At 48.9% G+C, this 13,675-nt stretch overlaps 8 protein-coding genes across 8 annotated transcripts; 1 reads left to right on the top strand and 7 right to left on the bottom strand.

Annotated features, from left to right (window-relative positions):
• Nucleotides 1-61: 61 nt before the first annotated feature.
• Nucleotides 62-1,168, bottom strand: Bathy04g02820 (unknown protein; the record flags this gene model as incomplete). Its single annotated transcript, XM_007513487.1, has 1 exon — nucleotides 62-1,168. One exon carries the CDS (start codon nucleotides 1,166-1,168, stop codon nucleotides 62-64), a length of 1,107 nt encoding a protein of 368 aa, XP_007513549.1.
• A 348-nt stretch (nucleotides 1,169-1,516) lies between these two features.
• Bathy04g02810 lies at nucleotides 1,517-2,305 on the bottom strand (the record flags this gene model as incomplete). The annotated part of the gene is made up of 1 exon (XM_007513366.1): nucleotides 1,517-2,305. The coding sequence occupies one exon, from the start codon at nucleotides 2,303-2,305 to the stop codon at nucleotides 1,517-1,519; it is 789 nt and encodes a 262-aa protein (XP_007513428.1).
• Nucleotides 2,306-2,423: 118 nt separating this feature from the next.
• Bathy04g02800 (ribosome recycling factor) lies at nucleotides 2,424-3,371 on the bottom strand (the record flags this gene model as incomplete). The annotated part of the gene is made up of 1 exon (XM_007513797.1): nucleotides 2,424-3,371. One exon carries the CDS (start codon nucleotides 3,369-3,371, stop codon nucleotides 2,424-2,426), a length of 948 nt encoding a protein of 315 aa, XP_007513859.1.
• Nucleotides 3,372-4,326: 955 nt separating this feature from the next.
• Bathy04g02795 (unknown protein) lies at nucleotides 4,327-4,536 on the bottom strand (the record flags this gene model as incomplete). The annotated part of the gene is made up of 1 exon (XM_007513655.1): nucleotides 4,327-4,536. One exon carries the CDS (start codon nucleotides 4,534-4,536, stop codon nucleotides 4,327-4,329), a length of 210 nt encoding a protein of 69 aa, XP_007513717.1.
• An 89-nt stretch (nucleotides 4,537-4,625) lies between these two features.
• On the bottom strand, nucleotides 4,626-7,145 carry Bathy04g02790 (predicted protein; the record flags this gene model as incomplete). Its single annotated transcript, XM_007513585.1, has 1 exon — nucleotides 4,626-7,145. One exon carries the CDS (start codon nucleotides 7,143-7,145, stop codon nucleotides 4,626-4,628), a length of 2,520 nt encoding a protein of 839 aa, XP_007513647.1.
• A 308-nt stretch (nucleotides 7,146-7,453) lies between these two features.
• Bathy04g02780 (glycyl-tRNA synthetase) lies at nucleotides 7,454-9,550 on the bottom strand (the record flags this gene model as incomplete). The annotated part of the gene is made up of 1 exon (XM_007513390.1): nucleotides 7,454-9,550. The coding sequence occupies one exon, from the start codon at nucleotides 9,548-9,550 to the stop codon at nucleotides 7,454-7,456; it is 2,097 nt and encodes a 698-aa protein (XP_007513452.1).
• A 198-nt stretch (nucleotides 9,551-9,748) lies between these two features.
• On the bottom strand, nucleotides 9,749-12,016 carry Bathy04g02770 (predicted protein; the record flags this gene model as incomplete). The annotated part of the gene is made up of 1 exon (XM_007513587.1): nucleotides 9,749-12,016. The coding sequence occupies one exon, from the start codon at nucleotides 12,014-12,016 to the stop codon at nucleotides 9,749-9,751; it is 2,268 nt and encodes a 755-aa protein (XP_007513649.1).
• Nucleotides 12,017-12,251: 235 nt separating this feature from the next.
• Nucleotides 12,252-13,016, top strand: Bathy04g02760 (predicted protein; the record flags this gene model as incomplete). The annotated part of the gene is made up of 1 exon (XM_007513584.1): nucleotides 12,252-13,016. The coding sequence occupies one exon, from the start codon at nucleotides 12,252-12,254 to the stop codon at nucleotides 13,014-13,016; it is 765 nt and encodes a 254-aa protein (XP_007513646.1).
• Between the last annotated feature and the right edge of the window lie 659 nt (nucleotides 13,017-13,675).

Below are 13,675 nucleotides of genomic sequence, written 5' to 3'. Positions count from 1 at the left end.
TATTTTTCTGTAGCATCTTGTAAATTATTTTTCTATTTAATATCATATTCTTGAACACTTTTTACCATCTCGGCGCTTGTCTCGCTACGTGAGTATACTTCGTTTCGCCCGCGCGCAATACTGGGACGTTGAACTTTCTCACCTCGCCCGTTTCCGCGCGACGTCCGAATGTCTTGCTTTCGACGACGAATTTGAACTCAACTTCGGTAGCCGCGGTGATGTGACCGATATCCGCGATCCATTTGTTCCCGCCTATGCTTTTCATATGGACGCAGTTCTCCGGCGTCCAACCGCCAAGTTGTTCTATATTTCCGCCAACTAAAATCGTCGCAGACGGATCATGCTCTGGTGGACTCCATCTCGCGGCGATAAGCGTCCTGCTAGTGCTGCTGCTAGTGCTATCATTAGTTTTGCGTAAACGCATAATGTCGAGATCGTCATCGCCACTCACATCGTTTTCTATAACCACCGTCGGTAAGGTAGAAACCGCCATGTCCATCGTCGATGTCGCCGCGAATGCAATCATCGACCGCGCGCCATCCACCATTCTCGAAAACGTCACCTTACTCTCTCTCCCTCCTTTTCTTTCCATCGACATTCCTTCACCGCTCGCCACGTCTGACGACGACGCTTGATGCCCGTAACTTCTCTCCTTTGGCGTAGGCAGATACATCTCAGGGTTCACGCGCGCCAGCGCGGCTACCGTCGATGCTTTCAAAGCGCGCTTGCCTGGTCCCGTCGGCGCAGACGAAGCTGAAGAAGGAGTAGTCGCTTTGGGCGGTTGAGGGCCCCTCGAAGCTTCCCCCTCCGACCCCGCGGGCGAAGACGACAAAGACGAAGACGAATCCAACCCACCATAAATCCTCGAGTCGAGCCTCACTTTCCTCTTTGCTTCCCACAGCGCGATCGGCATCGCGCAAAACATGCCCAACAAAAATGCCAAGGGAGGTTTCGCGTACACCGGGACGCACACCGTATTGGTGTGCTCTTGGATAATCACCCCGCCCCTGTAATTATTTTTGGTGTTGTATTCATCATCGTAATACCTTTGCCGATGATGATGATTATTTGGCGAAAGCAAGTGCACGTTCAACTCCACGTCTCGATAATACTCGTCGCCGCCATTCGCGTTTGCATCGTCATCGTAGGAAGCATTCGTCGTCGTCATCATCATCCGCCGACTAAAGCTTTTGGGGAATCGTTTTCCCGTTTTAGAAGATAAAACGGAAGAACGGTTGGAAAAGGAGGAGGACAAAGACGACGACAAAGGCGACATCATCGCTCAAAAATGAAACGCTCTTCTCCTATTCTCGAGAGAGAGAGAGAGAGAGGGCACCTCCACCACCAACTACCGCGCGAAAGAGAGAGAGAGAGAGAGCAAAGAAGGTGGTGAGATATACAATAATGGAGAGCAGTTCGAGGAAAATTTTTGAAATTTTTGAATTTTTTGTTACGAACAAGATGAAGGTACGGGTATGGCCCCATATGTGTATACTTTAGAACTACAAATGAAGAGCTAATGTTGAGTGCGCTTGTGCCTTTTCAAATGACCAGATTGACGAAAAGCTTTATCGCAGACATCGCATTCGTACGGTTTCTCGCCCGTGTGAATAAGCTTGTGAACTTTCAAATGACTAGATTGACGAAATCTCTTCTCGCAAACTTCACATTCGTACGGTTTCTCGTTCGCGTGAATACGCATGTGAACTTTCAAATTATTAGAATGACGAAACTTCATCTCGCACACATCACATTCGTACGGTTTCTCGTTCGCGTGAATACGCATGTGGCTTTGCAAAGCATCAGCTCGACTGAATCTCTTCCAGCAAACATCACATTCATACGGTTTCTCGTTCGTGTGAATACGCATGTGCCTTTTCAAGCTACCAGATCGAGTAAAACGCTTCTCGCACACATCACATTCGTACGGTTTCTCTTTCGTGTGCGTACGTATGTGTATAGCCAATTTAGATGGTCTATCAAACATCTTCCCGCACACATCGCACTCGTGCCCTATCTTTCTCTTCGCTCCTTCCCTAACAGTTATCTCTTCTTCTCCTTCTTCTACTCCCTCTTCTTCTTCTTCTTCTTTTTGTATCTGAAGATGATTCGCCTCGAGACCATCCTCCTCGTCAGGAATCCTCAAACACAGCACCAAAGGTTCTTCTTCTTCTCTCGCCACCTTCAAAACCGTCCTCGCGTTCACCGCGCGTTTAGGATGTGGACTCTTTCGTCTCACGGTATTATACTTATTCGTATACGAGACTTTAGAGGGGAGGAGGAGGTTGACTACTACGGTGCGCATGTCTTCTTGTGTGATCAGAAAGGAGGAGAAAAAAAAAGTACGCGTACAGAATACGAAAAAAATGGCAGTCAAAACAAAAAGTCGTAAATTCATCATTTAGATACCGAACCGGTCAGTATCACAACCCACTCTCGATGTGTTCTTTCTTCATTTTCTCCAACCGATCGATTTCCTTGATGGCGTCGTCGTGCACTTTTTGGATGGATTTTTCGAACCTCTTTTTCTCGTCTTCGCCGAAGAGTTTGAGCGTATAGGTTTGTTTCTTTACCGCGTCGATGGCTTTTTTGCGAGCGCGTCGAACGCCGATTTTCGATTTCTCGCCGAGTTCTTGCGCCATTTTGACGACTTCTTTACGCGCGTTGGCATCCATCTCTGGGAGGGAGACGAGGACGCCGGATTCGTCTTTTTTTGCGCCGAATTTTAAGTGCTTTTCGTTTACGATTGCATTTTCCACGGCGTTTTTGTTCGGTTCGGAATTGTCGTACAAAGCGATGGATATTGTCTTCGCGTCCCGAACGGTGATCGCGCCGAGCGATTTCAACGGCACCGGAGGTGCAGAGCTCTCGTAAATATTCGCAATCATTATATTTTCCACGACGCCAGTCGAGGCGCGAGACGTTCGAAGTTTCCCGAGTTCGAGTTTCAAGTTCTCCAGCGCTTTCGCCGTTTCGCGCTCGACGGACGCAACCGTGAACGGGGTCAAAGTCGCATCATCATCTTCCGCGCCGGAACCACCCTCTTCGTTTTCGTCGTCGTTGTCATCATCATCGCTCGTATTATCGCTCGTATTATCGCTATCATCATCGCTACTGCTAGTATTCCTATTGCCACCTTTTTTCTTGTTCTTATTCTTGCCGTGTTTGTATCTCACAAACACAAGAGGTTTTATCAAAGCGTTGTACTTTTGGGCGTCACGCAGCGCACCGAAGAACATTAACGACGACTTACGAAGAACGTTTTGATGGGTTTTGCTTTCGGTGGTGCTCTCGCACGATGCGCTCTTTCTTACTCTCAAAGACCGCTCTGTTTCTTGTTCTTCTAAAGATTTGGTTTTCCAATTCGCCATTGGAACACCGACGGCTTTGGAGGAAAGATGATGATGACGCTGTCCTGCCAAAGCAGCTTTAGGGGTGGTTGTGGTCGTGGTTGTGGTTTTGGAGAGAGCATTCAGAAATCGTTGGCAAGAAAAACGGCCCCGCATGATGTGTTTTTGTGGTGAGTGTTTGTTGCGCGAGGAAGTTTTGTGCTGCAGAAATTCCCCTACTCACATGTGAGGAGGTGCCAAAACGTATAAACAAAAGGCGGATTTGGGTATCGCGATCGAACTTTGAAACGGAGGATAATGGTAGAAATTCGTCGCTGAAAGAATTTCCTAATACACGTGATGATTTTAACTTTTTCCTTAATAGTATACTATGCGGAGATGGCGTTTTAACGTAAGCGTTTATATCAGTTTGTTACATCCGTATTTATTCTGCATCCTCGTTGGGCAATCGAACCTCCTCCAGACGTTTCAAAAACCTCTCCAGCCCAGCATCCGTGCCATCTCTCTCGCTCTCCAACAGTCGTATCACTCTATTCTTATTCTCCTTCTCCTCTTTGGATGTAACCTTCATTCCTCTCGCGTAATCGATCGCCGTCTTATTCCCGTCCCTTCGATTCGTCGCCTCGACGCTCGCTTTCCGCTCCAACAGCGCGAAGGACGCGTACGCGTCACATCGCTCCGCCGCTCTTTGTAAAGCCGTCTTTCCATCGCCCCAAAAGTCTTTATCCGGATTCAAGTGGTCGTGCGAGCATATCGTCGAGAAGCACGCGAATGAATCCTCCGTTTGTTTCGTAAAATGTTCGTCTGTTGTTGTTGTTGTTCGCCAAGAGAAAGAGAAAGGATTTGGAGTTTGTTAATAAAAAGCGAATAAGAGAGAAGAGTTCTCTTCTTCTGCCATACTCGTAGTGAGAGCTTTTAGAAAAGTGCGTCTCGCGATGATAACTCCGCGTCGTTTTGCATTTGCGTGCGTGTGATGCTAAGAATAAGAATAACAACAGACATTACCTAAAGCGACTTGCAACGGGAAATCCTCCTCCCCGTCGCTCTCGCATTCCACGCTGCTGTTAATGTCGAACGTGATGTCGTCGCTCAAATTTTTCGCCTTTGCTCGGTCGGAGGATTTGATGGCGGAGATGAGCGATGCGAGTTTAGTCTTTTTGGACGACGAAGAAGTCGGAGGAGGCATTGCGGAAGAGGCAAAAAGTGTGAAGATTTCCATTTAAGTTGCTTGCAGCGGTGCTTTTCTTTAAAATATAAGTGATGGACATTTTTCTATCATCGCGGGCCGGCGGCAGCATCGGCAGTCGCCGCCGCCCCAGTAGTTCCGCTACTACTCCGCAACAGCGAATTGATGAACCGAGCGGTGATTCTTTCCGCGACGCCGCCGATGACCGCTCGCACGAAATCTTGCGCCAACGGCTGGCGCAACGCGTTCGTCAACACGGACAGTTGTTTTTGCGCTTTTTGTAAGTCGAGTTCGCCGTTGGAAATGGGTTGTTCGCCACCATCACTACCAGTTGAAGATGATGATGATGATAAGGACGACGACGAAGAAGCGTTGGCGTAGAGCTGGAAGCATCTGCTCACGCTCTCTCTCGTTCGTTCCAAATCTTTCTTTTGAGCCGTTGAGCCGCCGATTGTGATTGGAGGTAGGCTTCTGATTTGCGCCGGTAAGGCGTCAACTAACGGTTTCAAGTTTGGATCTTTTGCGATATCGTTCGCCGAGGTCAACAGCAAAGCTTCGATAACTTTGATCGTTTCTTTTTCAATCAACGGACGCAGCGTGTTCTTGCCGTTATCATTCTCCAAGGCGAGATTGAGCAAAGGCGGCAACACGTCCTCGGCGTTAAAATCGCTGTTTTTCGAGCCTTCCCTGAGTAAGTTTTCTAAACGGTTCCATCGAAACACGTCGTCTTTAAACATCAACTCTTTGAAACTTTCTCTCAACTCTGGTCGAGGGTCGGTCAACAAACGTCTCGCGACGTACGGGTACGCTTTCGCCAACACTTTGAATTTCGGATCCGTGCTCAGCGCTAATCCTTCCAACACGGTTAGACTTCGTAAAATTAACGCGTAATATCCCGGAACGTTGAACGGGTACGCGTACAGAACCCCGCCCAACCCGTCTGTGATGGTTTTGAAGTTCAACTCTTCCACCGAGGCTTCCAACACGTCGTCGAAGAAATTCGCCAACGCCGGAACGATTGGTTTCACGTCCACGCTTTCGTCCAAAAACTCCAACTTGTAATAATCCGTCGCCATAGCTTCGTAGTCTCTGTTCACCAAGTGCACGACGTGGTCGATGATGGCATATCTAGCGGTTTCGGGCGTTTCAGACATCATCCCAAAATCGAGAAACGCGAGTTTCCCTTCCTTCGTGGCTAATAAATTACCCGGATGAGGATCGGCGTGGAAGTACCCAAACTCCAACAATTGCCTCAATGAACACTGAATACCGATGTCCACTAAACTCAACACGTCTAAACCTTTCTCTTTTAACTTTTCGCGCTCGGAAAGTTTCGTGCCTTCGATAAATTCCATCGTCAAAACTCTCGCCGACGTTCGCTCCCAATCGATGGTCGGGACGACTACGTCGGGATGATCACCGTATAAACGCGCAAACCGTTCCGCGTTGATGCCTTCTTGCACGTAATTCAACTCCATGAATACGCGCTCAGCAAATTCGTCGACTAAAGAAACGATAGAGGTGTTCAAACTCTCCACGTTTGCGTCCACCACCGCGCCGAACATGCGAATGAGATGAAAGTCGAGCTCCAAACCTTCGTAAATAGACGGACGCTGCACTTTCAAAGCGACCGTTTTGTTCGTATCCAACGTCGTCGCTTTATACACTTGCCCTAACGATGCCGCCGCGATCGGTTGAGGCGTTATCGTTTTAAACGTATCCTTCATCTTCCTCCCCAACTCTTTTTCCACGAGCGCAAACGCCTCTTTATCCGAAAACGTCGGCAACGCGTCTTGCAAACTCGACAACTCCTCCAAATACCGACCTGGTAGCAAATCCGGTCTCGTCGACAGTGCCTGACCAACCTTTACGAACGCAGGCCCTAACTTCGTCAACTTTTCTCTCAACTGTACCGCTCTCACCCCGGCGTTCTTCTCCACCGAATCGCTCGCCACGTCCGCGGCGACCAACGTCAACCAAGTCCCAATCGACGTCGCAATCTCCATCGCGCGAAACGCCACTTTTCCGGGAGATTTCTTATACTCTCGACTCGTTCGGATTGGATCGTACGGTAACGGCGATTGCGATCGTTTTAAAGCTGCTGTTTGCATCGCCGTGATTGCTACGATGCCGTCGCCGCACCCGGCGGATTCCGTCTTGTACTCTGGAATTAACAGTTTCTCTAAAGACGACGATTTCGTCGTCGTTTTGTTCTCGTTCTTCTTTTCCGACGACGACGTAGTCGTCGCGGGGCCTTCTTTGTCTTCATCTTCCTCTTCGCCTCCTCTCGGCGACGTCGTCGAGTTCTTCTTGGTATTCCTCTTAATCCTCGCATCGCTCGACCGCAAGGAGTTCACACTCGCGCTACTCCCGCTGCTGCTCGTAAACCCGTTCGAATCCACTCGAGAGGACGACGAGGACGAGGAGGTCACCTCTGGTTCTCGTATCGCCGCTTTAGTCGTCGTAGTACTCCTCGTTCGCATCGTTCGCTTCACTGTTGGATTACTTCTATTATCCGTCGACGTCTTTCTCCCCGTCGTCGTCGTCATCCTCTTCGGCAGCGCGCTGCTCCCCTGACTGGGAAAGAAATACGACAGAGACGACGACATCGCTTTAAACGCTTTAAACACGTCCTTCTCTCTACCTTTTTCGAGCGCTGCTTCCGAACAACGTCGTCTCTTTGCAAAAGTAATAAAAAGCGCGTTTTATTGTGTCGACGTGGGCGAATTTTGAGGCAAAAGGACAGACTTTTGACTGAGAGATAACCTCTCGTAGTACACAAATATCACATCCTGCGTGTAGTAATAATAATAACATAATATCTCATTCTCTCTCTCTCTCTTTCTTTCTGTGTGTGTGTGTGAGTGTCTGTCTTACTGCTTTTCTATCGTTGTATGTATTCCTCGGATGGTTGGGCCTACTCCGCCGTGTTTAATACTTTCTCGAGCGACGCTGTCGCTCGGCTCCATTCAACCTCACCCGAACTCAAATCCGCGATGAATTTCGCAACGTCGTCGACTTTAATGCGAACTTGTTCGCACGAGTCTCTCTCGCGTACGGTTACGGTTCCGTCTTTTGGAGTGGACGTGTGTCCGATGGTTCTGTGGTCGATGGTGATGGCGAACGGGACGCCGAGTTCATCCGTTCGGCAGTATCGTTTGCCGATGGAGATGGCGGTGGTGTCTAATTTTACGGAAACCGCGAGTTTGGTCAACGATTTGTAAATATCGTGAGACGCGGCGTTCATTTCCGCGTTGTTCACGAGAGGGAAGATGGTGCATTTGATCGGAGCGACTTGCGGGGGAAGTTTGAAAACGGCTTTGTTTTCGTCGTCGCCTTCGCGAACGTAAAACGCGTGTTCAAAGAGGCAATACATAATTCTTCCGATACCAAACGAAGGTTCAATGACGGACGGCGTAAAATTTCTCCCGCTCACTTTTTTCGTCTTCTTCTTCATTTCAATCACCATGTCCTTCGTAATCGTCGCTTTCCCACCGTCTATGCCTTGAACGTTTTCCAAGTCGGTTTCGCCCTTGTCTTCGAAATCTTTCTCAATCTTCGCCGCGGCTGCTTCGTCCAACGACGTCAACGCGTCGATGACAAACTTTTGGTCTTTTTTAAACGATTTCCCTAATATTTGTTTGTTCATTTTCACCTCGAAAATGACTTCTTCGACTGGTTCGTCGAATAACTCGTACGCTTGCAAATCTACTTTACTCGCTTTCGAGTGGGCATCTAAATCAAACGCCGATCGATCCGCCAAACCGACGCACTCGATCCATCCGTACGAGCACTCAATCTCCGCGTCCCAGCAGTCTTGCGCGTAATGCGCCATTTCGTGTCTCAAGTGTTGACGAAATCGAACGCGTTGCATGTCTACGCCTAACTCTTTCAAAAACAAATGCGTTCTCGCTACGAAATACGCCAACGTCTCGTTCGCGATGATGCCCTTCTCAACAGCCTCGCCCGTTTTCATACGAAACGGTTCCTTCTTCCCGGCTTGCAACTGCGCTTCTTGACTGAACAAGTTCAACTCCACCTGGGCGACCTCGTTAAATCTCGGATGGTCCTTCTTCGTGGGATGGCAAAAGTGTTCGATTTCCGCTTGCGTAAACTCTCTCACGCGCAACAACCCAGCTCTCGGGGCGATTTCGTTCCTAAACGACTGCCCAATCTGCGCGCACGCGAACGGCAACTTCCCTCCGTTGAAATACAACAACTCCCTAAAGTTCACAAACATCCCTTGCGCGGTTTCTGGCCTCAAAAACCCTTGAATGTTCCCACTCGGCCCAATCGTCGTCGGAAACATCAAGTTAAACGGGTACGGATCGCTCAACTCGTTCTTCGTCTCTGGACTGACGCACCCGCACCTCTTCAACGCCATTTTCATCTCCTCTTCCTTCAACTCGTCCAATCTCGCGTACAACATCTCAAACTCCGCTTTTTCATCCTTCCTCGTCGCTGGATCCGCGATCAACTCCTCCAATCGATCGCCCAACAAATGGTCCGCGCGGAAACACTCCTCCGTTTTCGCGTCTTTCACCATCAAATCCGTGAATCGATCGACGTGCCCGCTCGCTTTCAACACCGTCCCTAACGTCACCGAAGGACACTCCACTTCCAACATCGACTCTTCGATCACAAAGTGCTGTCGCCAAATCTTTTGCACGTTCGCCTTCACCGCGCACCCGGGTGGCCCGTAATCGTACAATCCACCCACGCCGCCGTAAATTTTAAAACTCGGAATATAAAACAGTCTCGACTCTAAGGAGTTTGCCACTTTCACGCGGAAATCTTCCTTGGACTTGATCATCGAGTCCCCGGAGGCTTTTCTTCTGGTGATTTCCGCGTTCAAATCGATTTTGAGTTGCTTCAACGTTTCAATCGCTTGGGAAATGGCTGCCTGATTGGGACTTTCATCAGCTTTCAACGCGCGGACGGTATCGCCTTGCTGCGCGACCAGATCTTGCAGGTGATCGATATCGAGCTCTTGTTTCGATTCTTCCTCTGGCATTTTCGTCGAGTTCAGAGTTTCAGAGGTTACGCGCACAAACGACGGAGATCTAGAGTGATTGCTTTTGTGTGTTTTCTTGCGTCTAAAAATGAGGGAAAGTCACACATGCGAGGATTTGAGGATTTGAGCGTACTACTAAGCGCTACACTTCATTTCTATTACATTTGCTTTTCTACGCGGTCGTTTTATCGTCCTACGCTATACCTGATGATCGTTTTTCGAGACACCATCGTCGTCGTCGTCGTTTTCATCGTTTTTGATGCTGCCGTTGCTTTTGAGGAGTCTTTTCAAGAGAGCGGACGGGTCGATGCCGATGCCGACGTGTTGGCCGCTCGCGGTGAGATTCTCGTTGGATTGTTGTTGCTGATGATGTAACTGTTGTTGATGTTGCTGCTGTTGTTCTCCCGATGTTCCTGGTAGTATCCCCCCTCCTCCTGTGGCGTAATATAAGGCGTTCTTGCCGAGCTCTTCGAGATAGCTCGTCGCGCCGAAAGCGTACGATCTTCGAATGTTAGCGTTGGCGAAATCGCCGACTCCGGCGAGACCGCCGGGAGCGCCCGCGCTGCCTCCAATCCATCCGAGCTGGTTTTCTCGCGCGTTGTTTAGCGCGCGCGCTTTTTCGCGTTCGCGTTTGAGCTTTTCGCGTCGGTCTCTAGAGACCATCGGTCGTTTTCTGTTGAGCGCGAGTTGCGAAGCGTTTTTGAACCGATGCGACCCTCCGCTTCCGCCGCTACCAGATTTCGCAATCTCCGCGGCAAAATCCGGGGACGAGCTGTCGCGCGGTCGCGACGCGTGATGGTGTGATTGGTCGATAGACCCGCCCGCGGAGTTTTCAGACTCTTGTCCGCTGAAAGAAATCGTCGGCGGCGCTTGACTCGCGAGGATTTTTTTCCTTTTCTCTTCGTCTCGAGAGAGGAGATCTCTCGCGCTCATTTGCAACATCTCTCGCGCGAGTTTCGGTAAGAAATCGGGAATGTCCTCGACAACGGTGATTTTAAATTTCGATTCGCCTTTTGTCCGTGCTGGTATAAACTCCACCAACGCTCGACTGTTTTCCGGGTACTTCTCCATCGTCTCTCGAATAAACGTCAACACTTTCTCCGCGAACGTTAAAGCCACCTCTGGTCGCCACGCGTTCTTTTTATCCGCCGCTAATGCGTAACTCGGTAGCTTCATCGTTTCTAAATTTTGCATCTTTTGCACCATCCCGTCGTCGTCTCGAAAGCCAACTAAGATTTGTCTCACCCCAACCGTAAACGATTGCGCCCACCATTTCAACAGCTTGAACTTTTCAAAATTCGCTCTTTGTTTCTTCGTGTCAATCTTTCTGCTCGTTTTCAATTCGACGTATCCGGAAAGGCCCTCGGCGATACCGTTCCAACAATCAACTTCGCCGCCTAACAGCAATTTTGTGTTCTCGCCAAGTTTAGATTTCGTTACCGTACAAAACGATTCGCGACAATTCACCGCGTTCGCGTGCGGTTTTTCCGACGTCACGAACTCCTCGAAGGCGAATCCCCAGTAGCTCATTCGTTCGTGCCAAGCTAAGTCTTTCTCGCTTTTGGTTTGTTTTCCTGCGGGATCTTTTTTATTCTTCAACATTTCTCGCGCCTCTTCGAGTTTATGCTCTGCCTCGAGGACGTTGAGCACCAACGTCGCCGGTCGTTTGCTTTTTGCGTTGCTGTTATTACTAATATTCCTGATGGCTTCGTCTTGGATGCCTCCTTCTCCTTCGCCTCCTCCCGCCGCGTCAGTGGTAACGGTATCACCGGGAGAACCACCTCCACCACCGGATGAATTCGTCGTCGCGTCATTCGTGCTATTGTTCGTGTTCGTACTACTCGTCCTCTTCAATTTCTTATTTGCGCTTCCTCCGATGTCTTCTTCTTTGTCCTCGTCGCCGTCGTCCTCGTCGTCCTCCTCATCTTTTCCATCGTCGTCATCGGGACGATCAAACTTCCTTCTCACTAACTCGCACTCCAATCGGAACCCTTCCCGGCTTTCCCACGGTGCGCACAAAAGCTTGCTCATGTTGCCTCTCCACGACAGCACGTCCACGTCTAACAACAAACTCGCCTTCCCGCTCCTTTCCAAGCTTTCAAACAGAGGCAACAAGGGAGCAGGATATTTATCCAACCGGTCTCGGTCTCGAAAATTCGCAAACCCTTCGTTCAAATCGAACGGCAATTGTGGATCTCTCGTTCGTTTTAAGTTCCTGCTGTCGAAAAACGTCTCCCCGCTTTTCGTTTTCGAGAAGTGCGAGACTTCGATCGGTTCCGAGTACGGGAGCATGTGCTTCGGTAAAATCTGATTTTGCGTCTTTGTTTTCCCCGCCGTGAAGGGATTAAAGGAATTGGAATGTTTCATCGAGAGCAAGTCTCGCACGGAAACTTCTTCTTCTTCGAGTGGTGTTTTACCACCACCAGATGAAAAGTCGTTGTTGTTGCTGTGCGTATCGTCCTCCATCTCGTCAAGACATTCTCCCTCTCTCGCGTGTTTCTTATGCATAAACGGACACTCGCTCTGACGAGCAAAAAGCGGTTAAAGAGAGAGAAGATCCCTACAAAACCATTTAGGGTTTATACAACCCTAGACATTTTGTTTTGGAATTGGACCCACAAAAGCGCTCTGTTACAGATAATAAACGCGATATATATACACACACATACCGTGAGAAGAAGAAGAGAAATACTACCATCAAATGGGTTGCGTCGCCTCTCGCGAGGAAGAACTGAACAATAACGGTTCGAACACGCTTTGGAAAGCGTCTGGAGAAGAAGAAGAATCACCAACAACATCGAATTCCAATCTGTCCAATTCTCAAAAGAAGGCGAAAAGTTTCCACGAAACCGTCCACTCGAAACTGGCGAAGAACACGTACTTCTCGGAAAACGACGTGGTCGTTTTGAAAACCTTATTCGATTCTGTCGCGAAAGAAGACGACGTGATCGACGAGAGCGAGTTTATCGAAGCGTTGTTCGGGAAGAAGAAACGGGAGGAGTGTTTAATGAATCAGAAGAAAGGACAACAGGGGAAGTTTATGTTCGAGAGACGGCTGTTCGAGAAGTTTGACTCGAACCAGGAAGGGTACATATTCTTCGACGAGTTCGTGAGAACGTTGAACGTGTTTCATCCTAGAATGAATACGAACGAGAAGGCGAAATTTGCGTTCCATTTATACGACGTGAACGGGAACGGCGTGATTACGAGAGAGGAGTTGAAAGAGTTAGTCTCGGCGGTGATGAAACGGTCGATATTTTTAAATCTCGACGAAGAGGCCATCGAGAGAGTGTTGGATAGCACGTTCGAACAGGTGGACATCGAGAAAGATGGGAGCATATCGTACGAGGAGTTTTATAGGATGGTGAAGGAGAATAGGAAGTGCATCGCGAATATGACCATTCCGACGTTGACGACTTTAAGCACGGAGTATCCGGAGTTTATTTTCCTCCAGAGCGGAGGGTGACGATCGAGCCTCAAAAAGCGATTATGACTTACGAGTACGAGGACTTTTGATAAGAGCAGCAACAACAACACGATATTAACGATGATTAGCAGTTAGCGATGTGGTGTACTAGTATAAACATTAAACTCCTACGCACCGCGTATCTATAAAAAATCTCGTAAAGGAAACTGTTCCTCTCCACACTCTCGAACACCCACTTAGGGGAATTGAAATACAACATCATGGCTGTCGTTTGGGAACCAAAACCGACCGAACACTGCGTCTTGTGCGTCCAAGACAACGAAAAGAAGGTACCTTTGGATGCTCTCTCTCTCTTTCTTTCTTTCTCTCTCTCTTTTGTGCTCTCTCCCTCACGCTCTCTCTCTCTCTCTCTCTCTTCACTCTCTTCACTCTGCGCTCTGCGCTCTGCGCTGCTCTCATTGAACATCACAGCAAACGATGATGAATCTGGCGAAACTGGCGACTCAAACGGACGGGTTAAAACTCTTGCTCGTCGTCCACTCTCGCGAACAGTTGGAAGGGAGAAGTGGTTTGCTCCCCGGCGGGTTCCCGTCGTGCATATACGCGCACGAAGACCAACCGGAATGTTTACGACAGATACAGATGAAGATTTTCAACTCGTACGTTTACGTTAATGTATAGAGCAGAACGCTTTTGAT

The sequence above is a fragment of the Bathycoccus prasinos genome (assembly GCF_002220235.1).
Source record: "Bathycoccus prasinos genomic : Chromosome_4".
Taxonomy (NCBI): domain Eukaryota; kingdom Viridiplantae; phylum Chlorophyta; class Mamiellophyceae; order Mamiellales; family Bathycoccaceae; genus Bathycoccus; species Bathycoccus prasinos.
This window is presented reverse-complemented; position numbering and strand designations above follow the sequence as displayed.